General features: G+C 43.8%; 1 protein-coding gene across 1 annotated transcript in view; it reads right to left on the minus strand.

Moving 5' to 3' along the window:
* POLA1 (DNA polymerase alpha 1, catalytic subunit) overlaps positions 1–27,382 on the minus strand; it is a 256,555-nt gene that overhangs the window by 145,110 nt on the left and 84,063 nt on the right. Inside the window, 6 exon segments of the mRNA XM_064151984.1 lie at positions 4,271–4,445; positions 6,444–6,575; positions 8,797–8,929; positions 11,867–12,072; positions 14,077–14,169; positions 16,993–17,025. Of these exon segments, the coding sequence (XP_064008054.1) occupies positions 4,271–4,445; positions 6,444–6,575; positions 8,797–8,929; positions 11,867–12,072; positions 14,077–14,169; positions 16,993–17,025 (772 nt within the window).

Below are 27,382 nucleotides of genomic sequence, written 5' to 3' on the forward strand. Positions count from 1 at the left end.
GCACAAAGCCCCAGGGCTTTTGGCTGAAGTTTCTGTTTCAGCCGCGGGTCAGCGAGGAAACTTTCCCCGCCCGGCGGCCTGCTGCCGCGGCCGTGCCCCGGGCGGCGTGCGGCAGGGAATCGGCAGGCGGTGCTGCCACCTGGAGGCTGCCGCCGCCCACTTCACCCAGCGCGGCGCGGCGGGGCCGGGCCCGCGGCCGACGCCATTCAAGCCCGAGGGCGGCCAAGGCCTCGGCCCTTCGGAAGCGCTCGGCCGCTCGTTTTTCTCCAGGAGGCAGCTCCTCCAAAGCCACGCTGCTCCGAGGCCAGCAAGCCTCCTTGCACGGGCTCCTTACAACTGCCTCTGGCGCCGCCGCAACGCGCTTGAGCAAGTCTCCATTTCTAAAGCAAGCCTAAGGCATCTCCAGCCCAGCTCAGACCACAAACACTTCGTGCTTAATTCCTCTCCTGTCATGAAGTTTCTCACAGCCTCAAGCTATGCCAGGGGAGATTTAAGCTGGAGGTGAGGAGAAAGTTCTTCCCTGAGAGAGTCATTGGGCACTGGAATGGGCTGCCCGGGGAGGTGGTGGAGTCGCCGTCCCTGGGGCTGTTCAAGGCAGGACTGGACGTGGCACTTGGTGCCATGGTCTGGCCTTGAGCTCTGTGGTAAAGGGTTGGACTTGATGATCCGTGAGGTCTCTTCCAACCTTGGTGATACTGTGATACTACTTTAATTTCCTAGAGCCACAGAATGCTTTGGGTTGGAAGGGGCCTTTAAAGGTTACCTAGTCCAACCTCCACTCTCCTCTAGCTTCACTCTCTAACAGGAGAAGATCCACAAGCAGGACAGAATCTCATGTGCCACACGGAGGCCTTCTGTCAGGACAGTCAGTCTAAGTAGTTGCTAAATACTGTATATTAAAGGCATCTACTAAATTACTTTCTAGGAAGAAGAAGAGAAAAAAAAAAGACAATCTTCAAGGTGGTGGCAGGTTTCCTTACAAGGCACCGCTAAGATGCTGCGTGGAACCGATACTGGGAAGTACTCTTAATGACAAGCCTCCTCAGCATCCAGTAATGGCTCCCTAAAATTAGCTTCCCTAACAAACACCCAAATGCCAGGCAATCTGCAGAACACCAACGTGCACAGCCACTTGTAAGGCAGCAGCACACAGCTCTTTCAGGAGGTGCAGTTTAGGACAGCAGTCGGCAACTTCCACAATTTAGAGCACTTCACAAACTACCAGGATCCCACTGTTAAATGACTCTGTTTCCATAACTTCTAGATACTTCTGACAACACAGAAATAAGACATGGAATGGTATTTATATATCAGGGGAAAAAAAAAAACCCTTACTTAATACACGTTAAGACAACTGTCGCTACAGCTCTTTTTAAAGCTTCAGGATGAAGTAGGGTCTCTGCTCATTTAAGATCATCAGATTAATTTGATGATATTACTGATCACATTGCACACTTAGTCTCAGAAACTCTGACAGACTTCATCTTTTAACTGCCTTTGCTTGAGAACTTCCAAGAAAGAGAGAGTGAACGCAGGAGAGTATGCCTATGGGGCCATCGTTTTTAGGAACAAAGAATTTCCATCTCTCAAAGGTCAGCCAGACCTCCTGCAACATCCAAAAAACAAAAAGCAAATTTCAGCTTGATTCCACAGTGAATAAATAAGATATTTAAGGATTTCTCTGCAAATTTCAGGCGTGCCTATTTGCTTCTGTTCTTCACCATCTAAAATAGCTTCAAATAACTTGCGTTGAGCACAGACAGAAGGAAGAACTTGCCACCATTTTGGTATGTGCCAAGCTTTCCTAAGCAGAGCTGGGTTTTAGCTACTTAGACTTAAGGGTGACATACACCTTATAAAGAGATTGTTAGATATGACACCAAAAAATCCTTCTCCTTCAACCATTCTCCCTCTACAGACATAGGCTCTATGTAACAATAAATCAGATTAGGCAAAGGAAGAATGCAGCCAAGTTTTAGTCCACAGATATGACACTTAGATACCCTCCCAAACATTAGCTTTCTTCTTCAGAACAGAAAAAAAATGCTCCTTTGCAATAAGGAATATGACAGTATAAAAATGCTAAGCAAAAAAAGCCCAACTTAGCAACACAGAATAAACAGTTTTCACATTTTAAGTATCTTGTACACTTCTGCATCCTGTAAACGAGTTTCAATTTCTTTGAAACAAACCCACTTGACCACCCCTCCAGTGGTGTTTAAGAGAAACCCTATAAAGTAACTCCTGCTTTTAACAATTTATGTATCACTCTGATTAAATGCTGCACAGAAAGACTTGAGTAGAGCCAAAGTTCTGAAAAAGACCTCACTTTACCCCCAAGCTCAATCGAAGCATTCCTAAAGAAAACAAAGCTGGAGAAGGAGACAGCATTTTTACAGCACAGCAAGGTCAACGTTTCAGATCTAAGGTTGTAATAGATACGTACGTACAGGTTTTCAGACTGACAATTGTGGACTATTAATAAACTCTCAGCTGCATGATGCTATTATAGTCCATAAAAGAAATTTTCATCTTGAATGTACTATAGTGCAAAAAGCAGCAGAGGCATTTGCAAACAGTAGGTGCTATCAAGTGGCACACAGTTCTTAAGATCCGGGCACTTAATTTATGTGCCTGAAGGGAGTCAGTCCTTACTGAAAAATCAGACCCGTTGTGAGTAAGGAACGACTCTGAATTTCAGCTGAACTCTGCAAGACTAACAATCTTTGCCAGATAAAATAAATCAGCTTCAGAATTCTCTCCTGTCTTCTTACCTAAACGAACTACGAGTTACTGCCTATTTTAAACTGCTTCAGCCTAACCAAGAGCGCTTGACCTTTTCAGTCACGCATACCACATAGTCCACTCTGACATCAAGGGAAAGTTGTATACCAAGGCCCTGCCACATAAACAGAATTATTTGTATGGCCAGCCTGCATGCATGAGGCAGAGCTGACACCTCTCCTCAAAGTGCCAGAGCTGTTGAGGACACGCTGCAACATCGAATGCCTCCCAGAAGAATAATAAAGCAGAATTCCTCTCCTTTTAATTTTTTTTTAATGGACAGCTTGGAAATAGAGATGGGAAAAGCTGCATGTTATAGATTGCCTTGCGAGATTAAGACCTTTCACGACTATCACCCCTCTTGAGAAGCAACAAGACAGCAACTTAACTGCACATTTTTAAGTGCAAACTGTGAGCTAACCAAGACCAGAGCCCTGTTAGTAAGGAAGCTACTGAGACTCAGTCTTCCAGGTGAACAGTCCAACGGTGTCATTTGGTTTTAAGTGACCAACACCTGGATCTTGACCATTACCTGAACAAAGAATTCTGAGGATTACCTCTTTATTTTTGAGCATTCCATAATTCTGAACAAAATTATTTCTGCCAGGCTGAATTTCTCGTTTGATGTCTACAGGAAATTATTAAATTGACACATTGCAACCCTCTAAAAAGTGTCTGCTGCTGAATCACTTTTAGGGAGGTAACAACACTAAACCAATTTTACACACAGCATTGTGTTCTCAAGGAAAGAAACCTGATAAATTGTTAACAGCTTTTTAACATCTATACTTTGTTCTAAGCAAGAAACTTAGGGAGAAGACAGTTAGTTGAGATGAAAAATCCTTATTTCCTTTGGCATTAAAAGGAAAAACAACTTCAACAAGGGAAATTCCCTTCCTCATTGTTTATCTGAACAAAAACTGGGGGTTCTGTGGGACACCAGCAGTACTCATATTTGTAATGGCATCTCTTTTTTATTTCTGGGCACTTCATTTCTTCCTACGGAGCAGGCAAGACTGTTGTTAAATTTTTATGTTTCTATTATCCACTAGGTCACTTCTAGTAAACAGAAGTCTTCACTTACACTCTACTAAAAATTTGTATCCTTTCATTCTAGCAGTGCCTGGGGAGATGCTGGAGATGCTTGTGCTTCGCTCTGGAAAAATGCTACTTCTGGATGCATGCTCCAGAACTACTTTAGTAACTTGAAGTCTCTAGTGCTGTCATTTATGAACAGTACATTTCTGCAACTCTGAACAAGGATTCTAAGATCATGTTAATGAGCACCTCCTGAAAAATAATATTCTGCAGAAGTCATAAGAAACACACTTACAATCCAAGCTGCTTTCCACAAACTGTGCAACACAAGCCACTGCTCACTGTAAAAAGCCTGATTTGGGAAAACATTTCTGCTAAGAAGCAAACATTGGAATTTCTCACTTTGTTTCTTATAATTCTTTAAATAAACTGAATTTAGAATACTTACCTAACCATGTTGCAATAAGAACAGAATCAATTCCCTCTATGGGTTCACATATTCTAGCAACTACTGGATGTATTTGCTGTGACAGGTAGTACTGAGTATCAATAGTAAGATTGTCTTGCTTTTGCAACTGTTCCGGAGCATACGCTCGCTGAGTGGCACCGAGATTTGATCCATCCTGAGACAGGAGATACATACAAAACACAGTGGGGAAAAAAAAACCCAAAAGAGTGAAACCCACATTCAGTCTGTGCAAAGGATTCTGTTTCAAATATTACGCCTTATTTCAACACAAAACTCTTACACAGTCACTCTCTTTTGGTTGATCTACAAATCCAGCAGGAGCGAAATAAAAATCGCATTGCTGATGCTGGCATCGACTAGCAAGTTCAAGAATGCAAATCCAGCTTGTATTATTGCAGCCTACACGTGCAAATCAGTAAGAGTAGACAGAGTAAACAGTCCCATCTGTCAGTTCTGAAATGCACAATGAAAACACATTGTAACCATCAGCCCAGTTAAAAATATGTGGAGGGCATGCATTTTGGATTCACTTTGTACTAAACCAGCATTATCGTTTTGCACAACAAGCAAATTTTAACTTGTGGATATCCAAAACTGTATCTGTTTTGCTGGGAAATTTATACTCTTTGATTCTTTGAAGAAATGAATCGAATGAGTGGTCAGAGAATGGACCATCCTTTGTTGGCAGCAAATAAATGACAGAGGCAATAGTATCGATTTGTAAGAGCATACTCTGAAATATTTGGGATTACTGAAAGAAACACGTGATGACATCTGAAGCCAAGGGAGAAACATCACTCCAAGAGGTTAGAGCATACATTACATTCTCCTCCAACTTCAAAGAGGAAGATGAGGAGAAAATAATTCAATTTGTGAAGGCAATAATTAAATTGAAAACAGTATTCATGGAGGAATGAAGTTTCAGCTCTAAGAAGGTGGCATTCTCCTGGATAAATGTGCCTCAGTCTGTAGAAATGCATTCCCAACTACACTATGGAATTTTATTTTTACTGTGTGTCAGAAACCTTAAGGCAGAGCTTGAAGTGGTATTTTAGCAGTCATTCAAGGAGAGAAGTATGAGGCAGGGAGTAACAGCATATTTTTTGCTAAGTACAGTGCCTTTTTTTGTCTTTATTACAGCAAAATAAAATGAATGCTAATATTAACGTATGACACTTTCATTTTTCAGTTAAGATGAGCTACTGGCTTCAATAGGGTCAGCAACCACGGACTGAAAACCCATTACTAATAAAGACAGACTGCAAACCACTGGTCCCTCCTACTCCTTTCAAATAACTTAGTATTCAGAACAAAATTAATTTAGGACTATTCAGCTCTTCCAGCTGCTTTGCAAAAATAATTACAATGCAATTCCTTCAGCTCCCTTCTTTCAACAAGTACATTCTTCTCTTCTATTGTGCCACTGCTTAGCCATGCCCATGGCCCAGCTCGCCTAAGTCTTGGCAGCTTCATCACAAAAGGCTAAGAACTCTCAATTAAAGAGAATAAACTGTCTTTCAGCTTTTCATGATGAAGGAGCTGAAACAGTGCTCCGCTGTAGAAGTCACACTGCCAAGTCCATCAGTTTAGCATAAGAGATCCTTTGGTCCGTCTAATCACACCTACATTTCTTCTTATTTTGGATAGCAAATCCAAAGTGGAATACATATTTTTGAGGTACCAAAAAGCATTTATAGGATAAACAACTGAAAACAGAAAGTTACTCAAATTCCAAAGTCCATCCAACAGAGGTACTGCCAGATGCAATGACTACGAATTGAAAAGATAAAGGCTGACACTAGGAACAGTAACACTATTTAACATCCTCACCAATTAGTTTTCCAGGTCCATCATCACCAGAATTTTATTATCCTGAAAATGAAGACTGGATATCATCCTTAAAAAGAAGTTTAGTTCCATGTGGAAATTAGTTCAGGGAAATTTTATCAGCCACTCTATGGAAGCAGATGAGCTGAGCTGATCACAACGGTTCTTTCCGGCTTTATAAAACTCAATTTAGTACAGAAAATTGACTCTTTTAAGCTGTAAGAGAGTATCACTACAAACACCAAAACATTTTTTTTCAGGAGCTGGTTGTCTTTTACCATCTCTCAAAACTATAGTTTAGCTGTATAAAGACAGACATTTTTACCTGACAAATGATATATGACACCGTGTCTCCTGCCTTCACCTTTCGGCCTCCTTGAGAGTTTATCCACATGGCAACTTGCACATGTGGCAAGCTTTTTTTGTCAGGATAATCCTGAGGATCTTTTGTCAGTGCCTAAGAGATCAAAGGACAAAACAGAAACATAACTATGAGAAAAGATATTTTGATGTTCAGGAGAAAGAGGAGCTTGTGATCATATGACTTAACCATTGTCTGTGCCACAGCAACAATGAAATTACAGCAAAATCTAAATCTGGGCTAGACATTCCTGCTTAGAAGTGCAACCATTTGTTTTATTAGCATTACACTCAAATGTTAATTATAGTAGTTCTGAAGGAGTTATATGAACACTGTACTTTTTGTAAGTACTTCAAGAATTGAGAGTAATTCATCCTCAATTAATTTAATTGGGGTTGGACTCGATGGTCTATGGAGGTCCCTTCCAACCCCTAACATCCTGTGACCCTGTGAAAAGTCTTTTACTTGAGTGATGGACAACTAAGAACTTTCGAAGTCCAGATTATGTAGTGGTTATCATCTTCTACCTACTACTCACAACACAGGGAAAAGTCAGATGAAAAGACTGTAGTAAAGGTATTTTCCAGCCATTAAGAGCTAGGTACCAGTCCTTCATAGTTGGTTATAAGATTTTTAAGGCAAGAGGATCCCTTTACAGTTACCATCTCAAAGCTTCATTACACTGAAAAAGCACAACAGTTCAAACAGTTACAGACAGTGTGCAACTGGTGTAAAATTAAACTAAATTGCAGATGAAAACATCAAGCAAAACACAAAAACACAGTCAGAGATTACTCTTTTACCCCTGCACCAGTCCAGGCCACAAAGTAACTATGCGTACCAAGTAGTGAAGTGTATTGAACAAGTTCTGTAGCAAGAGGATACAACTGGATTTCAATGTATCTCATTCATGGATATTCCATGAATCTCACACTAATGAGATTCCACAATGATTTTTTTTTCCCTTTACCTAAAAAGCTACATTTAAAGAGTTGTCATCATCCCAATTTTTAGAAATAACATTTGGCTTAACAATGAAATGATTAATTTTTTTTTCTGAAGTAGTACAACTGAGGAAACTTCACAGCATTTGGAGCTGATGGTAACATAGAAATACTTTGTAACTTGGACCCTAAGTACTCTTAGAATATTTGCATAACTTTTTCACTGTGAGGGCGACAGAGCACTGGAACAGACTCCCAGAGAGGTTGTGGTGGAGTGTGGAGTCTCCTCCTCTGGAGACTTTCAAAACCTGCCTGGATGCATTCTTGTGTGAACTACTCTAAGCGATCCTGCTCTGGCAAAGGGAGTGGGTTGGACTGGATGATCTTTTGAGGTCTCTTCCAACCTAACTCTCTGTGATTCTGTGGTAAAAGCTACTGATTTCTCTAACGTTCTTATGACAACCTGAACACATTTCTTGATTGATTAACACAGTCTTACAGAGCAGACGAGATGATAGGATGGTCTGGGTTGGAAGGGACCTCCAATGGTCATCTAGTCCAACTCCCTCTGCAGTAAGCAGGGACATCCTCAACTAGATCAGTTTGCCCAGAGCTCTGTCAAGCCTCACCTTGAAGATCTCCAAGGATGGGGGCCTCAACTACCTCCCTGAGCAACCTGTTCCAGTGTCTGGTTAGAAAGACGAGCTTGGACAGAGCAAATTTGAGAAGCCTCTTCTCTTAGAAGCATGTGAGAGGAATGTAATACCCAACTCATTAGTGAAATAACCCCTGCAGCTGGAGGGAAGGGCTTCTGAGGTTTAGAAGACAGGTTTCACAAAGGAGTAATCCAAATTCATAATGTTGTTTGCTAAAATGTCTGTAGATAAAGCAGAGAATTTTACTTCTTGCTGCAGGGAGGTCTTGAATGAGATCTCAAAATGACTATTAGCATTCTCTTATGGAGCTCTGAAGGGTAATAAACCTACAATAACTTGTTTTCACATGGGTTTTCTAGAATAGAGAACATTTGATTCTCTTCCAGTAAATTCTTCAATTTATGTATTTTGAACCTGAAATATAAAACAACAATTCAGAAGAAAACTTTCCTTGAAGCATCTCACAGTGCAGAATCAGTGGGGAAGGCAGCAGGATGGGACAAGACACGACTTGTTCCTAACTAAGGAACTGGCCTCCAGGTTGTTGTTTTCTCCTATTGTAGGACCTCTGCAGTATGTTCCATGCCATGCAGTATCTAATAAAACTCCAGAAAACTTCATTGTATCACAAGGATTAAAAAGATTTTTAGCAGCAGTCAGTGTATTTAGGACCAGTAACATTTGTCTGAGAGGGAAAGGAGCTAAGCCACCACTTACCTTGTTTATTTCAAACTGATTTACTGGTATCTGGCCATTGATCACATTTTCTCCAATTTCTATAAGCCTCCTTTGAATATTTTCCACAATTGTATCTCGAGGCTGATCAGAAAGAATCTGACTAATGACATAGCTGTAAAAACAGACCAGGAATAAAAGAAAAGCTTAAGACACTCAAAGCAGAACCATTACAATAAATACAACCCTTCTTCTGGTACCCTCGACACAAGAAGGACATGGATCTGATGGAGCAGGTCCAGAGGAGAGCCACAAAGATGATCAGGGGGCTGGAGCACCTCTCCAACAAAGTTTCTTCCCCAGCAGACTTAATGCATTTTTCAGTAAATAAAAGTTTTTCTACTCCTGAGGGATTTTTTATGGGCACTTGATAATCTTCTGTGCTTTAAAGGGCTTTTTGCATGTTGCTCATACCATTTTAAATGGTAACACTGATTTGTTTGTTTCTTTACTGAAAAAGAAAGGGCTTGGACAGGCTGAGGGAGCTGGGGTTGTTTAGCCTGGAGAAGAAAATAAAGTATCAGAAGAGACTGATTTGAAAAATCAAGAGAAACAGTCTGAAAGAGGTTAGTCTCTCCAGGAAGACCTAAAAGCAGCCTTCCGGTACCTGAAGGGGGTTACAAGAAGGCTGCAGAAGGACTGTTTACAAAGGCCTGCAGTGATAGGATGAGGGGCAATGGTTTGAAATGAGAGAAGAGGAGAATTAGATCGGATGTTAGGAACAACTTCTGCACCATGAGGGGGGTGGAACACTGCAACAGGTTGCACAGGGAAACAGTTGAGGCCCCATCACCAGAGATCTTCAAGCTGAGGATCAGTGAGCTTATGAGCAACCTGATCTAGTGGAAGATGTCCCTGTTGACTGCAAAAGGGTTAGACTAGATGATTTTTGGAAGTCCCTTCCAACCCAACCCCTTCTATGCTTCCCCTAGGTTATCTGTAGTAATCAAAAAGCCCAAGGACGAAGGTCTGATGCAGAATGTGTAAAACTTAACTGAGACATTTCCTGTTGTGTTTCATTTATTAATTTTAAAAGCAAATCACTACTGCTAATTCTAATGTTCAACTGAATTGGAACCATTGAGTACAACTGGATTCTACTTTCTGCTTCCATCTCATTTTACCATTAATTATTCCATAGCAGGTATCTTGGGATGGGGGTGGGGGGAATAGAAGAGAACACAGCAAATAAGCAAAGTCTTGCCTATTTCTGTAAAATGTGGTTGGATGATCTGCCAGCTGCAGAAGAGTTAGTCACTAAAGAACACTCTCAAGCATTTGTATAGCTTTAATTACTAATACATTCTTAACTTGGAAAAATTTGCTTCTATTATGATGCATCTTTTCTTAGAAAATGCAACTCTTAAGAACAGTAAGTAAGTGTGTGGTGTATTTTTACTGGTTTTCTGATTTCTGGGTACATTTGGACCACAAATTCATTTAAGTTGAATTTTCAAGGGCCAGAATGTAAGTTGAGTCAGCCCTCAGATGACCACCTCTCTACTCATGCTAATTTTCTTTCTCAGTGGTAGAATATCTTTGTTCTATTGAATTTAAGAATGAAAATGCCCTGTGCAATGACAAGCAATAAAACATCAATCCAGTATTCATTAAAATAAAGTCTCAGAAGAGTCTAATTTGAAAAATAGAAGAGAAATAGTCTTACAGAGGTCTCTCCAGGGAGACCTAAGAACAGCCCTCCAGTACCTGAAGGGAACCTACAAGAAGGCTGCAGTGGGACTGTTTACCAAGGCCTGCAGTGATGAGGGGCAATGATTTGAAATTAGAGAATAGGAGATTTAGATTGGATGTTAGGAACAAGTTCTGCACCGTGAGGGTGGTGGAGCACTACAACAGGTTGCCCAGGGATGTAGTTGAGGCTCTGTCTCTGGAGATATCCAAGCTTAAGCTCAATGGAGTTCTGGGCAACCTGATCTAGTGGAGAATGTCCCTGCTGACTGCAGGGGGGTTGGACCAGATGACCTTTGGAGGTCCCTTCCAATCCAAAGCATTCTATGATCAGCTCCTGAGGCTGCACCCAGGACACTTCCAGCTTTATTAGAGGAAGCTGAAAGAGCTGGCCAGGCCAACAGCTTAACTATGCTTGGAAACAACCTCATCTGAAAACTGTGGCTCCAAACACTTATAGCACCTTCTATTTTCACAAGCTTTCAGTTGTGGTTGATTATACTGCATATATGAAACTACAACAACTCCAATGCACAGCTTCCACTAAAGATGCAAAAGCAGACAGTGAAATTAGAGACATTTGGGCTTGCACAACTAGAACCTGTTACCAATGCCAAAACATAACATTTACCATGTCCTACTAAGAGCAGCTTAGAGAAGGCAAATTGTATCCTGGGGTGCATTAGGAAGAGTGTGTCCAGCAGATCGAGTGAGGTTCTCCTTCCCCTCTACTCTGCCCTAGTGAGGCTCCACCAGGACTACTGCATCCAGCTCTTGGCTCCCCAGTTCAAGAGGGAAAGAGATCTGCTGGAGAGAGTCCAAAGGAGGGCTACAAAGATGCTGAAGAGACTAGAGCAATGCTTGATGATGAATGGATGAGAGCCTTGCGGCTGGTTACTCTGGAGTGGAGAAGGCTGAGAGGGGATCTAAGCAATGTCTGAAAATCTCTGAGGGCTGGGGGTCAGGAAGGAAGGGACAAGAACAGCCTCTGCTCACTTGTGCCCTGGAACAGCACAAGGAGCAAGTGATGGAAACTGCAGCACAGGAAGTTTCACCTCAACATGAGGAAGAACTTCTTGGCTAAGGGTCACAGAGCACTGGCACAGGCTGCCCAGAGAGGTTGTGGAGTCTCCTTCTCTGCAGACTTTCCAGCCCCATCTGGATGTGTTCCTGTGCAACCTGCACTGGATTCTCTGGTCCTCCTCTAGCAGGGGGGATGGACTCAAAAATCTGCAGAGGCCCTTTCCAACCCCTGACATCCTGTGACTCTAACACTCCTGAGGAAACAGCCACGTGACAGCAAACATTTATGAAGCATGTACTTTTGAAAGCAAAGAGGACAATGCCTCAAAAAGAACCTCACTTTCCAGTCTCCTTTGCAAGATCACACCAGTCTCTTCGGACAATATCCAACCCTTTCAGCTCTTGTTTAGTTACATATTTCCCATCTCCTGTTGGTTCCACGGTCAGAGCAGCATATTTCTTCTTCTTTAACAGCAGCAAAGACTTAAAGATTCCATCAATCTCGATTTCCAGCAATTTATAGAGCTTGTTCACTTCATTTTTGATCTGCAAATATAGGAACATTAAAGGCAAATACAACACCTTAAGAATTAGAGATAAATTTAACTTCCTTCTAGAAGTGTATCAATTCTTGAGTTACAAAGCAAATAACATTACACATTGTGTGTTTGCATACACATTTTAACGACCCAGAGAGTACCATTAATCATGAAGTTAAGTACATAGTAGTAACTATGAGCTACTATTACAATTAAGGTTCGCCCACTGCCTTCTGCAATGGATTTACAGCTTGGTAGACCTGACTCCCTAACAAGCTAAGCAGGGCAGAAAAGCCTGGTGCTGAATGTGACCCTACAGATAACTGACTCCAGTCTACTCAAGTCTTCACCTTGAGTGCTGTATCCAGTTCTGGGCCCCTCAGTTCAAGAGAGATGTTGAGATGCTGGAAGGTGTCCAGAACAGGGCAACAAAACTGGTGAGGGGTCTGGAACACAGCCCTGTGAGGAGAGGCTGAGGGGGCTGGGGGTGTGCAGCCTGCAGAAGAGGAGGCTCAGGGCAGAGCTCATTGCTATCTACAACTACCTGAAGGGAGGCTGAAGCCAACTGGGAGTTGGTCTCTTCTCCCAGGCAACCAGCAACAGAACAAGGGGACACAGTCTCAAGTTGTGCCAGGGGAAGTCTAGGCTGGATGCTAGGAGGAAGTTCTTGGCAGAGAGAGTGATTGGCACTGGAATGGGCTGCCCAGGGAGATGGTGGAGTCGCCGTGCCTGGAGGTGTTGAAGCCAAGCCTGGCTGGGGCACTTAGTGCCATGGTCTGGTTGACTGGCCAGGGCTGGGTGCTAGGTTGGACTGGATGAGCTTGGAGGTCTTTTCCAACCTGCTTGATTCTATGATTCTACAATTCTATACAAATGTCTTTTAAACACCTCCAGGGATGGTGGCTCCACCAGCTCCCTGAGCAGCCTTTTCCAGCACTGGATAACTTTCAGTGAGCAAATTCTTCCTAATATGTAATCTAAACCTCCCCTGGTGCAGCTTAAGGCCACTTACTCTCACCCTGTCAGTTGTTACCTCCACCTCACTACAGCCTCCTTTCAGGTAGTTGTAGGGGATGATAAGGTCTCCTCTCAGTTTGCTCTTCTCTAGGCTGAACAATCTTAGCTCCCTCAGCCACTCCTCATAGGACTGGTTTTCAATACCCTTCACCAGCCTCATTGCCATTCTCTGGACACACTCCAGCAACTCAATGTCCTTCCTTGTCCTACTGGCCACACTGTTCCTGATGCAGGCCAGGATGCCATTGGCTCTCCTGGCCATCTGGGCACACTGCTGGCTCATGTTCAGCTCCTATCTACCACTACCCCCAGGTCCCTTTCTTCCTGGCTGCTCTCAGCCACTCTGTCCCCAGCCTGTAGTGCTGCTTGGGGTTGTTGTGGCCAAAGTGCAGAACCCTGCACTTGGCCTTGTTAAATCTCATCCCATTGGCATAACTTGGAAATTAATATTTACCACAGGAAAACTGGTGGCAGACAGAATCTAACACAAGCTACAAAAGTGAACAAAACTAAACTGACAGACATTTGTCATGCCAATATAAAAGCCAGTAAAATCAGAATTATGCTCACACTGCAGTTGGGGTGAACATGGAGGAACTGTACAATTTTGGCTCAACAAATATTTGGTCTCCTGGTAATTCAGGATTGGTTAATAAACCCTCATTATACAATGAACTGTTTCACAGAAATGAAATTCAGTGAATGCACACAGTAGCTACACCTGCAGACAGTGCACTCTGAAGTTTTACTATTCCATAACTTCCCTATGTTGTCAAGTTCTTCCTTCTGGCCTGTTCTCTGCTTATGCCACAGAGCCCACCCTTAATACCATCTCTACCACTCGGTGTTGCAACAGATTAATGATTTGGGTTGGAAGGGACCTCCAAAGGTCATCCAGTCCACCCCCCCTGCAGTCAGCAGGGCCATCCTCCACTAGAGCAGGTCGCTCAGAGTCTGACATGTACAGAAGTTTTACAATGAAAAGATTTCTTACCTTGTTCCCTAGCTTGAAGACTTCATCCAAATTGGTGCTGTTGGTGTTTATCATAATGGAATCTGTGTCTCCATAAATCACTTCAAGGTTCATCTAAAATGAAACAAATGATTTTGAAAAACAAAACAGACCCAACTCCAGCTTTTCCAAGTCCCACCTCATCTAGTTGATTGGACAGGGCTGGGTGCTAGGTTGGACTAGATGATCTTGGAGGTCTCTTCCAACCTGGTTGATTCTACAATTTTCAAGATCCCAAAATATCATTATCTGTATAGAATCATAGAATCAGTCAGGGTTGGAAGGGACCACAAGGATCATCTAGTTCAAACTCCCCTGATATGGGCAGAGACACCCTACCCTAGAGCAGGCTGGCCAGAACCTCATCCAGCCTGGCCTTAAACACCTCCAGCCATGGGGCCTCAACCACCTCCCTGGGCAACCCATTCCAGGCTCTCACCACTCTCATGCTCAACAACTTCTTCCTCACATCCAGTCTGAACCTATCCACCCCCAGCTTTGCTCCATTCCCCCTAGTCCTGTCACTCCCTGATAGCCTAAAAAGTCCCTCCCTAGCCTTTCTGCAGGCCTCCTTCAGATACAGCTATATTATCTCTCAAATATTACAAGGCAGAAAACAAATTCCAAGTAAGTTTTCTAGTGAGAAGTCTGCACATTTCATCTAAAGAGAATGATGAAACTTAAACTACTGGTTTGTTAAAAAAAAAAAATCACTGTTCAGTTCTTCACTTAAGTAGTTAAAATTTCACCACATGAAAATTTTGCTGAATAAATGCAAGAAAAATAAAGCAGTGAACTAGTCCAGAAACTTTAATCAAAAGTAATTTTGGCCTGCTAGGATTTGAGAAGAGCACTTAGACTCAAAGACTGCTGGATGAGTTCAGGCTGTTTGGATAAGGCACCTAGCCAATGTGCTTGACAGAGAACATCACAATCAGGTGTCCCATCCTATTCGTAGTCATCACAATACTGTTGCCAAAAAAAGGTCATTCTGGATTGAAAAAAAGCAATCCACTCTGTTTCAGGCAAGGTCCTGGGTAGTGCATACAGCACCTGAGAACACCACAGGACTGTGCAGATCAGGCTGCTCTTCTTACACTTTTCTGGTTTATGCCTGTGGCTTCCTATTTCTACCTTCCTAGGCCCATTTTTCCTTCTGCTGTAACCTGGTTACCTGTGTTAGTTCTCCCTTGCAGCAGATCTCTCAAGGAACAAGACACTCCTTTTGAATAAGGATCTAGCTACTGTGACCTATAGATTTTGTACCCCCAGAACTAATGACCAATTACACGTAGAGATAGAATCACAGAGTCATAGAATCAACCAGGTTGGAAGAGACCTCCAAGCTCATCCAGGCCAACCTAGCACCCAGCCCTAGCCAGTCAACCAGACCATGGCACTAAGTGCCTCAGCCAGGCTTTTCTTCAACACCTCCAGGGACAATGCCTCCACCACCTCCCTGGGCAGCCCATTCCAATGCCAATCACTCTCTCTAGGAGGAACTGCCTCCTAACATCCAGCCTAGACCTACCCCAGCACAACTTGAGACTGTGTCCCCTTGTTCTATTGCTGGTTGCCTAGGAGAAGAGCCCAACCCTCATCTGGCCACAATGTCCCTTCAGGTAGTTGTAGACAGCAATGAGGTCACAAATTGCATACTAACACATCTCTTTACTAACACCCTCCCCTTCTTCATCATCTCTCATTCTGATCACTGTAGCAGTTCAAATGTCCTGCTTAAAAAGATGTGTTCACACATCAGCCAGACTGTCAGAATCATACAATGGGTTGGGTTGGCAGGGACCTCCAAAGGTCACCCAGTCCAATTCCCCTGCAGTCAACAGGGACATGCCCCACTAGATCAGCTTGCTCAGAGCCTTGTCCAGCCTCACCTTGAAGATCTCCAGGGATTGGGCCTCAACTACCTCCCTAAGCAATCTGTTGCAGTGTGCCACCACTCTCATAGTGCAGAATTTGTTCCTAACATCCAGTCTAAATCTCTCCAATTTCAAACCATTGCCCCTCATCCTATCACTACAATAATACTCTAGGATAACAGAGCAAACTCTAAACAAATGGAACCACATAAAGCTGGAGATGCATATGAAAGGCATTGAAAGGAAAAAGGTGGAAAGAAAAAATGTTAACACCAAGAACATGGTCAGGTACATTCAATTACACATCATCAACCTGAAAAAATGGAAGGACTAGGGGGAATGGAGCAAAGCTGGAGGTGGGGAGAGTCAGACTGGATGTGAGGAGGAAGTTGTTCAGCATGAGAGTGGTGAGAGCCTGAAATGGGTTGCCCAGGGAGGTGGTTGAGGCCCCATGGCTGGAGGTGTTTAAGGCCAGGCTGGCTGAGGCTGTGGGCAGCCTGCTCTAGGGTAGGGTGTCCCTGCCCATGGCAAGAAGGCTGGAACTAGATGATCCTTGTGGTCCCTTCCAACCCTGACTGGTTCTGTGATTCTATGACTCTAATCCTGATGCCTTCAGTGGCAGAAAATCAAGGCAGCTGTAAAAACTGCAGCATGGCTATGTCCATGAGTCAAAAACCCACCCTGTGGCAGAGTTTAAAGGATGCCAAAAAAAACCCCAATCATAATAAACCCCCAGAACACATGGTGTAACAGGTCTATGAGTAAACTCTAATTAGCACTGTTGCTAATTTGCTTGAAACAGTCATACATCGGCGTCAAGCAGGGGCCAGATCATATCTGTGCTAGGCAAAGGAAAAAAACCAGCTATAATCCATTAGGAAGGATTACATTTGTAAACCAGGCATCCTAAGAAGTGATTTCAGGTCTGTTTGGGTTACAGTTCCCTTCAAATAAAAAAAACCCCTATGACACCAGGTGTGCACTTTAAGGGTTGTTGTTTAATGAAAATGCTCAGCATTACCTTTTGCACCATCTCCTTGGTATGCATCAAAATCTGAAATGACAAAAAGAAAACACCAAACAATCAAATGAAACAAATCCCAGATTAGTGTATGATATAATTACAAGCTAATGCAGGCAAAACACATCCATTAGGTTGCTAACTCCAAATGCTCTCACCTTTCAAAAACAAAAGCAAACCACCTCTCTCCTGGCAACACACAGTCACCTCAATACTCCTATTACATGAGTAAATTCTCATCTGACCTTGTATCAATGCTATTATTAACTCCCCTAAAACAAGATTAAAACAAATCTCAAAATTGCATGTGCTTGCACAAGCTCTACCTCAGGAGGAAAAAGGAACATTGAACCAAATGCTCAAATAAAACCTAATCAGGAAGTGCCAGAATTAAGCCTCTTTTAAGTAATTTAGGCCAGGCAAGTTCATATCCAGCATCTTATTTCTGGATCTAAGTTTTCTTATCCAGAATGTCCTGTCTGGTTCAGTGTAGCCTGAGTGGTGCTGCTGACTTTAACAGGAGCAGTGGAACACCTCCCTGCTGAGGACAGGCTGAGGGAGCTGGGGCTCTTCAGCCTGAGGAGTGACCTCACTCATGTTGATAAAGATGTGCAGGGCAGTGTCAGGAGGACAGAGCATGGCTCTGCTCAGGGATGTCCAATGACAGGACAAGGGGAAATGGGTGTAAGCTGGAGCAGAGGAGGTTCCATGTGCACAGCACCTGCGAGTGTGACAGAGCACTGGAACAGGCTGCCCAGAGAGGTTATGGAGTCTCCTATGGAGACATTCCAAACCCACCTGGATGCATTCCTGTGTGAGCTACTCCAGGTGCTCCTGCTCTGGCAGGGGGGTTGGACTGGATGAGCTTTGGAGGTCCCTTCCTATTCCCTAACATTCTGTGATTCTCCAACGAGAGTTGAAAAATGGGAAAGGGAAACAAAGAGGTTAGATGTAAAGCAAAAGAAGCCTTTACCATCTTTCCCCCTTGATAATCTGGTATTTTCTACCTCATTCTCTGAAATAAGGCTATCTATTCACAGCCACAAAAATGATTAAAGAAGTCGAACGTCTTCCTTATGAGGAGAGCCTGAGGGAGCTGGGGCTTGTTAGCTTGGAGAGGAGGAGACTAAGGGGTGACCTCATTCATGTTCATAAATATGTAAGCGGTGAGTGCCAGGAGGACGGAGTCAGCTGCTTCTTGGTGATGCCTGATGCCAGGACAAAGGGCAATGAGTGGAAGCTGAGGCACAGGAGGTTCCATGTGAACCTGAGGAAGATTTTTTTTCACTGTGAGGGTGACAGAGCACTGGAACAGGCTGCCCAGGGAGGCTGTGGAGCCTTCCTCTCTGAAGATATTCAAAAACCATTCAGATGTGTTCCAGTGTGACCTGCTCTAGGTGCTCCTGTTCTGGCAGGGGGGCTGGACCAGATGATCTTTCAAGGTCCCTTCCAGCCCCTGACATGAAAAAGAAAATGCTAACTTTATTTTCTTTATAAGAAGTTGTTTTTTAAATAGGATTAATCCACAGTACACATTTTGTGTGGCTGTGCAAAGCCCATTTCCCAGCCATCCCTGAGGACAGCAGTGACGTAGGTAATAACAAGAGGGTCACAAACTAGTTAGCTTCATCATGGCAGTGGAGGAGGCTCCAAGGTGACTTTACTGTAGCCTTCTGGTATCTAAAGGAAGCCTACAAGAAAGCTGGAGAGGGACTTTTTAGGCTGTCAGGGAGTGACAGGACTAGGGTAATGGAGCAAAGCTGGAGATGCGGAGGTTCAGAGTGGATGTGAGGAGGAAGTTGTTGAGCATGAGAGTGTTGAGAGCTTGGAATGGGTTGCCCAGGAAGGTGGTTGAGGCCCCATGGCTGGAGGTGTTTAAGGCCAGGCTGGATGAGGCTGTAGCCAGCCTGATCTAGGGTAGTGTGTCCCTGCCCATGGCAGGGGAGTTGGAACTAGATGATCCTTGTGGTCCCTTCCAACCCTGACTGATTCTATGATTCTATATAGATAATGATATTTTGGGGTCTCAGAAATGGAGTGAGATTTGGAAAAGCTGGAGTTGGGTCTGTTTTGTTTTTCAAAGTCATTTGTATAGTTTTAGATGAACTTCAAAGTGATTTATGGAGACAGAGAATCCTTTATGGTACACACCACCAGCACCCTGACTGATTCTATGATTCTATGAAGTGTCTGGCATATGCTACTGCTACCCATTCTGACAGGAGATCACTTGGTTAAGTGACAACAGCTCCAAAACAGAAGGTTATAAAGGCTTGCTAAATTCATTAGCAAGGCAGTCAGTAGAATCACAAAATCAACCAGGTTGGAAGAGACCTCCAAGATCATCCAGTCCAACCTAGCACTCAGCCCTGTCCTGTCAACTAGACCATGGCACTAAGTGCTTCATCCAGGCTTTGCTTCAACACCTCCAGGGACAGTGACTCCACCACCTCCCTGGGCAGCCCACTCCAATGCCAATCACTCTCTCTGACAACAACTTCCTCCTAACATCCAGCCTAGACCTCCCCTGGCACAGCTTGAGACTCTGTCCCCTTGTTCTGTTGCTGCTTGCCTGGCAGCAGAGTCCAACCCCACCTGGCTACAGCCTCCCTTCAGGTAGTTGTAGAGAGCAATGAGGTCAGCCCTGAGCCTCCTCTTCTGCAGGCTGCACACCCCCAGCTCCCTCAGCCTCTCCTCACAGGGCTGTGCTCCAGGCCTTTCAGTAGTTACCTGCTTTCACAGCAACACCTGCATATTTACCTTCTCATCACCAACTGCACGATGGAATTTTTGGTTTTACATTTTCTTTTTTTTTTCCCCCCAAGCACATTTCAAAATTCTGCCAACTTTGAGTGTTAGGGGCAGGGGGGGGGGGGGAAATGTTAAAAAAAAAAAAATACACCAAAAAAATAAACTTTGCAGTTAATTTTTCCCTTAACAAAGTACAGCTGTTGAAAATAATTGTTCGAGATCTTACCCTGTAATGTCAACTGCAGCAGAACAAAGAGGATTTAATTAGCAAATCTATCCAGTAATTCAACACCTATTATATCAAATGCCTTCGTGATTTTATTCAGGATAATTTGCTAAGAGGGTTATTACTGACATTCAGATGAAATTTAAGATTCCTACGCAAGTCGAGTCATAATAGCAGTAATGATCCCCCCCAATCAGGAGATACTGTGTCACACGAGGTTCTTTTGCAAGGCAGCAGGCGACTGCCTGACTTCTTAATGCCTGGGCTCAGCTCAGTGAGAGCCCTTCGTGCCAGTATTTCAGTCAGCAATACATCCTTAATGGGACTCTATTAAAATACCTAGAAGAAAAAAGGACTTTTTTTTTTGGTGTGGTTTTGGGGTTTTTTTTTTGTTCTTGTCTTTTTTTTTTCCTTCCCCCCCCGTCTTTTTTTCCCCCCTTTTTATTTTCCCCCTTTCCCCCCCTTTCTTTTCCCCTTTTCTTCTCCCTTTTTTTCCCCTCCCTCTTTTTTCTCCCCTTTCCCCCTCCTTTTTTCCTTCACCCTTTTCCCCCCTTTTTTCTCCCCTCTCTTTCCTTCCCCCTCTCTTTTCATCCCCCTCTCTTTCCTTCCCTTTTTTTCTTCCCCCTCTCATTCCTTCCCTTTTTTTCTTCCCCCTCTCTTTTCTTCCCCCTTTTCCCCACCCTTTCTTTTCTTCCCCCTTGTTTTCTTCCCCCTCTCTTTTCTTCCCTTTTCCCCCCTTCTTTTCTTCCCCCATTTTTTCTTCCCCCTCTCTTTTCTTCCCTTTTCCCCCCTTCTTTTCTTCCCCCGTTTTTTCCTTCCCCCTTTCTTTTCTTCCCTTTTTTCTTCCCCCTCTCTTTTCTTCCCCCTTTCCCCCCCTTTCTTTTCTTCCCCCTTTTTTTCTTCCCCTTTTCTTCCCTTTTTTCTTCCCCCTTTTTTTCTTCCCCTTTTCTTCCCTTTTTTCTTCTCCCTCTCTTTTCTTCCCCCATTCCTTTTCTTCCCCCATTCCTTTTCTTCCCCCATTCCTTTTCTTCCCCCATTCCTTTTCTTCCCCCATTCCTTTTCTTCCCCCATTCCTTTTCTTCCCCCTCTCTTTTTCTTCCCCCTTTCCTTTTCTTCCCCCTTTCCTTTTCTTCCCCCTTTCTTTTTTTCCCTCCTGCTTATAAAGAATGACAGCACTGCTATCATATCAATCATCAGCAGTTTCTCAGAAGGGAGGTTTACAGCCAAGCTGGGAAGACAGAAGAAAGGAGAACAGGAAAATTGTTACTCGGTAGTTTCCTTTTGCAAACAGCACCGTGCTGCTCATGAGAGCTGGATTGTCTCTTATTGCAGGCAATCCAAGTAGGAAGAATTAATTGCCTGGCAACCCATCTGTACAGCCGTGCCCCCTTCCCCCCCCCCAGCAAACATATACTTCTAGAAACCTGCGAACTCCTCAGCACAGTGAACAGCTGTGAAATTCTGCTTTAACTTTTTCTTTCCCTTTATAAAAGCAAGGCTTGCACCACACATTCTCTTGCCCCTGAACTCTGAGTCAATATAAACAGCAAGACTGTAATTGCAGGCAAGCAATCATCAAACTGCAAAATTCCCTGTCCAAATTCTACTTCAACTCACTAACTAACTGAAGATGTGATTTATGAAAGGGAATGATTAAAAATAAAGGAATATACAAAGAACAGTTTTAGGATTACAGAATCACAGAAACATGCAGGTTGGCAAAACCCCTCAGGATCACCAAGTCCAACCTAGAACCCTACTCTACAAGATTCACCTTAAACCATATCCCTAAGCACCACAGCCAAACAAGCCTTAAACACATCCAGAGTGGGTGACTCCACCACCTCCTTGCACAGCTCATTCCAGACCCTGACCACTCTGTCTGTGAAAACCTTTTTCCTAATGTCCAATCTAAACCTACCCAGTCTCAGCTTGAGGCCATTGCCCCTTGTTCTGTATTCAATTGAGAAGAACCCACCAGCAGCCTCCCCATGACTTCCCTTCAAGTAGCTGTAGACAGCAATGAGCTCTCCCTTGACCCTCCACTTTTTCACATTAGCCATCCCCAGCTCCCTCAGTTGCTCTTCATAAGATTTATTCTCCAGGTCCTTCCCCAGCTTCGTTACCCTCCTCTGGACCCGCTCCAGCACCTCCACATCTCTCTTGTATTGGAGTGCCCAAAATTGAACACAATACTCAAGGTGAAATCTTTGCTAGCTCAACTACTTTTAAAGATTCCTTATTTTAAAACCACTGAAGAGAACCTTCTGAGGAAAGGATGCTTAAGGCAAAACAAAAGATATCTCAGTTGACAAACAAAGGGCTAAGAAACAAATTTCACAGTATCACAGTATCACCAAGGTTGGAAGAGACCTCACAGATCATCAAGTCCAACCCTTTACCACAGAGCTCAAGGCTAGACCATGGCACCAAGTGCCATGTCCAACCTTGCCTTGAACAGCTCCAGGCATGGCGACTCCACCACCTCCCTGGGCAGCCCATTCCAGTGTCCAATGACTCTCTCAGGGAAGAACTTTCTCCTCACCTCCAGCCTAAATCTCCCCTGGCGCAGCCTGAGGCTGTGTCCTCTCGTTCTGATGCTGGCCACCTGAGAGAAGAGAGCAACCTCCTCCTGGCCACAACCACCCTTCAGGTAGTTGTAGACAGCAACAAGGTCTCCCCTGAGCCTCCTCCTCTCCAGGCTAACCAATCCCAGCTCCCTCAGCCTCTCCTCGTAGGGCTGTGCTCAAGGCCTCTCCCCAGCCTCGTCGCCCTTCTCTGGACACGTTCAAGCACCTCAATGTCCTTCTTAAATTGAGGGGCCCAGAAGGCACACTTATTTTCTATGGATTCCTAGGGCTGGAGATGTGAAGGAACAGAAAAAAGGAACCTAAGACCAAAGTGAAAAGATTGGGGGGGGTATATTTTTTAAAATCACATATGTATTAGTATCATGGAATCATTGCAGAGGGAAAAGACCTTGAGGATCATCGAGTCCAGCCATAAACCTTTTTCCTCTCCTCCTCCCCCTGGAAAGAAAAATGCCTCCCCTCCAATTGCATAAGGTGAAAAACTAACACTGCTAGGGCCTTGGCAAAACCTGTCATTTTCTAGAGCTCCTTCAGTTATCTAGTGTAGATCTGATACTCTTTCCTCCCTTAGTAACTTACTTTTGTAATTACATACTAAGAAAATAATCCTGTTGCCATATCCCTTCCTATGACACAGAGGAAGCAATGTGCAGCAAGAATCCTGTTCTAGTTTGTTACACCACTCACTGATCTACACAAGAAGTACTTTGAACCTCTGTCTTTTTGCAACTTGTTCATTAGCTGTGTTAATATTTTGTGATAAGAAGCTTCTAGCACCAATGAACCACAGCCATAGGATGCTGCAACAAATATTTCAGTAAGGAGGATGTTCCAAAAATGTTTCTTTAGCTGGGTAACAGGCTCATAATTCTCATTATCAATACAGGCTGGGAGATGAGGTGAGAGAAAGCAGCCCTATGGAAAAGGCTGGGTGGTGCTGATGGATGAGAAGCTGGACATGAGCAGACAGTGTGAGCTTGCAGATCAGAAGGCCAATGGCATCCTGGACTGCATCAGAAGAAGCATGGCCAGCAGACAGAGAGAGGTAACTCTGCCACTTTGCACTGCTCTGGTGAGGCCTCACCTGGAGTGCTGCATCCAGCTCTAGAGCCCTCAACACAGGAAGTGCATGGACCTGATGGAGTTGGTTCAGAGAAGGGCCACAAAGATGACTAGGGGGCTGGAGCACCTCTGCTATGACGACACGCAGAAGGAGCTGGGGGTGCTCAGCCTGGGGAAGAGAAGGCTTTGGGAAGACCTAATAGCAGCCTGCCAGTACCTGAAGGGGGCCTACAAGAAGGATGAAGAGAAGACTGTTTACAAAGGTCTGCAATGACACAACAAAGGGCAATAGTTTGAAATTAGAGAAGAGAAGATTTAGATTGGATGTTGAGAACAAGTTCTTTACCATAAGGGTGGTGGATCACCTGAACAGGTTGCTCAGGAAGACAGTTGAGGCCACATCCCTGGAGATCTTCAAGGTCAGGCTCAACAGGGCTCTGAGCAAGCTGATCTAGTGGACAATGTCCCTGCTGACTGCAGAGATGCTGGACTAGATGATCTTTGGAGGCCCCTTTCAACCCAAACCATTTTACAACTGTGTGATTGTTTTGGCATTAGGATGAAACTAAAATCAATTAAATACATTCCTGCAGCCTTGGGCAAAAGCCAAAAAAGCAATCCTAGAAATTCCATGTGTTGGAAATTTATTTAAAATCATAGAAATGAGGAATCACAGAATTACAGAACGGTAGAGGTTGGAAGGGACCTCCAGGGATCATCAAGTCCAACCCCCCTGCCAGAGCAGGAGCACCCAGGGTAGTTTGCACAGGAATGCAACCAGGTGGCTTTGGAAAGTCGCCAGAGAAGGAGACTCCACAACCTCTCTGAGCAGCCTGCTCCAGAGCTCTGTCACCCTCACTGTAAAGTTTCTCCTCACACTGAGGTGAAACCTTCTATGTTCCAGTTTGTATCCACTGCTCCTTGTCTTATTGCTGAGCAACACTGAAAGGTGATTTGCCCCCTCCACTTGACACCCACCTCTCGGATATTGATACACATTGACCAGATCTCCTCTCGGTCTTCTTTTCTCCAGACTAAACAGCCCCAGGGCTCTCAGTCTCTCTTCATAGGGGAGTCCCCAAATCATCCTCGTGGCTCTCTGTTGGACTCTCTTCAGCAGATCTCTGTCTCTCTTGAACTGGAGAGCCCAAAACTCGAGGTGTGGTCTCATCAGGGCATAGTAGAGGGGGAGAAGAACCTCTCTAGACCTGCTGGACACACTTTCCTTGATGTACCCCGGGAAAGAAAGTGCACTCTCAACAATAAAGCTGAACATTTGAGTGCACTGAAGGTAACTGACTCAGTTCTGACCTCATTCCATATTCCCAGAAGCAGTAAGAACACAATGCCCAGGTGGGTAACTAACTACATGAAAAGTTTTCATATGGCATGGGAATCTCCTAACCCTCCAGAGTCAAAAATGTTCTTTGCAGAGAAAGCAAATGCCAGAAACAGTGACAGTTCCTAGAGAGGCACTGGAGCTCACAGCTCACCCACAAAACTATTTTCTTTCCAATCAACTCCCTCAAAACTAAGAACCTCAGACAAGTGCAGGAGCAGAGAAATTTTTTCCCCTGTCTCACTCCATGGAAAAAAAAACAATCCCAGAGAACAAAACAATTTCAGCTCATTAATGCTTAGGAATATGTTTTATTTAAATCCATTAACTAAATCTATGCTTGATGAACATTTTGTACTCAACTACCAGATGCAAAAGTAGCTTTGCTTAATAAGAAAACCTTTTGTGCATTTCAAGCACACTGCAACACTGAGTGTGCCACAAGCCACGAGTAAAACCACTTCTAATAAGCAAGAATATGACAAGCATCATTTACTATTTCCTAATAAACCCAAAACATCTGTTAAGTTATTCAATATTTAAATGCCTACTGACAAGTATATCCTCCTTAGAGGAAACAACAGCCTTTGTTTCAGAGAAATGAACAAACATTTAGACAGGAAAGCTTTATTTTGCTCTGTTTCCCAACCTGAACTGATTTTAACACATTCAAGAAGAAATAATCAGGCTTGCACTAGGAAAGAAAAAAAAAAATAGCTATAAAAATAGGAAATAATTAAAATTAATTGCTGATAAACCAAGGTTTCCTGTTTGGGGAGAGAAGTTAAGAATCCACAGAAACACAAAGAAACCCAGAATATAACTGGTTGGAAGAGACCTCCAAGCTCATCCAGGCCAACCTTCAACTCAGCACTGAAGGGTCAACACTAAACCATGTCCCTAAGTGCCAGGTCCACACACTGCTTGAACAGCTCCAGGGATGGTGAACACCATCACTGGCCTGGGCAGACCATTCCAGTGCTTGTCAAACCTTGCAGTGAAGAAATATTTCCTAATATCCATCCTGAACCTCCCCTGGTGCAGTTTGAAACCATATCCTCTGCTCCTGTAGCTTGTCACCCAGGTTCCTACTGTGATGTGTTAGTTTGAGGCTAATTGGAATCTTTTAACGAGAAAGATTAGATTATAGGCAGTGAAAAGAATACAGTGGTGATGTCTACTTCACTCCTAGGCTTGCTGAGATGTATGAAAGCAAGGACACAAACATAGATAAGACAGTGTGTGTGAGAGTCTCTATCTGTTTGTACCAGTGCCTGCGCTTTTCTCCTCTCCCTGGGCTTTTGCTCTGTAACTCAACTAATTCTGCTTCTAACCCCCTTTGTCGATCCTCCAAACTCACCCTGAACGTAAGGCAAAAATGGGATAAGGTAGAGGGGTGCAAAGAAGGTGGAAGGGTGGTTGGGAGCCCCTCCTGGGGACTCTGATTTCTGGGAGAGATGTTGTGTTTATGTATTACCTTTAACTTGTATATTTCTGTATATAGCTGTATAGATTTGTACTATATTGTGAATATCTGCTTGTATCTTGTGCTAAGCTGTGAATATAAAGCTTCATTCCTTAACTTCCAGCTAGCTGAGCCTGTATTCTGGGTGATTCCATAAGGGGGAGGATGGGAGAGCAACTTCCAAACCATCACACATGGTTTAGGTTGGATGGGACTTTAAAGATCATTTAGTTCCAACTCCCCTGCCATGCTCCATGATACAGTTGTGTAAATATTCCAGTTGAGAAAAAACTCAGAATTGTCAGGGTTGGAAGGGACCTCAAGGATCAACTATTTTCAACCTCTCTGCCACTAGATCAGGTTGCTCAGAGTCACATCCAGCCTGGCCTTAAAAACATCCAGGGATGAGGCTTTCACCACCTCTCTGGGCAATCTGTTCAAGTGTATCACCACCCTCATGGTGAAGAACTTCTTCCTAACATCCAACCTGAAAGCTGAGCTTCATGCAAAAGCAAGTTCCTCAAAGGGACCACCTTAATATCAACCTTTAAGATTTCAGTAATTCATGGTCAATTCAATTACCTGAAATTGCTACCTTGGGCATTTTTAATACTGTTTGTGGCCTGTCTCCTACCCAAGGACTGTCCTGTTTTTAAAGAGTGCAACTAAGTTAGGAACTTATTAAAACATTCAATTTAATTTTTCAGGACTATGAATCACAGAACATTAGGGGTTCGAAGGGACTTCAAAAGCTCATCCAGTCCAACCCTCCTGCCAGAGCAGGATCACTTAGAGCAGATCACAGAATCAACCAGGTTGGAAAAGACACTATGGATCATTGTGTCCAACCTATCACCTAACCCTTCTAATTAACTAAACCATGGCACCAGGTGCCTCATTGAGCCTCCTCTTAAACACCTCCAGGGATGGTGACTCCACCACCTCCCTGGGCAGCC

This window comes from Pogoniulus pusillus, chromosome 12, assembly GCF_015220805.1.
Source record: "Pogoniulus pusillus isolate bPogPus1 chromosome 12, bPogPus1.pri, whole genome shotgun sequence".
Classification (NCBI taxonomy): Eukaryota; Metazoa; Chordata; class Aves; order Piciformes; family Lybiidae; genus Pogoniulus; species Pogoniulus pusillus.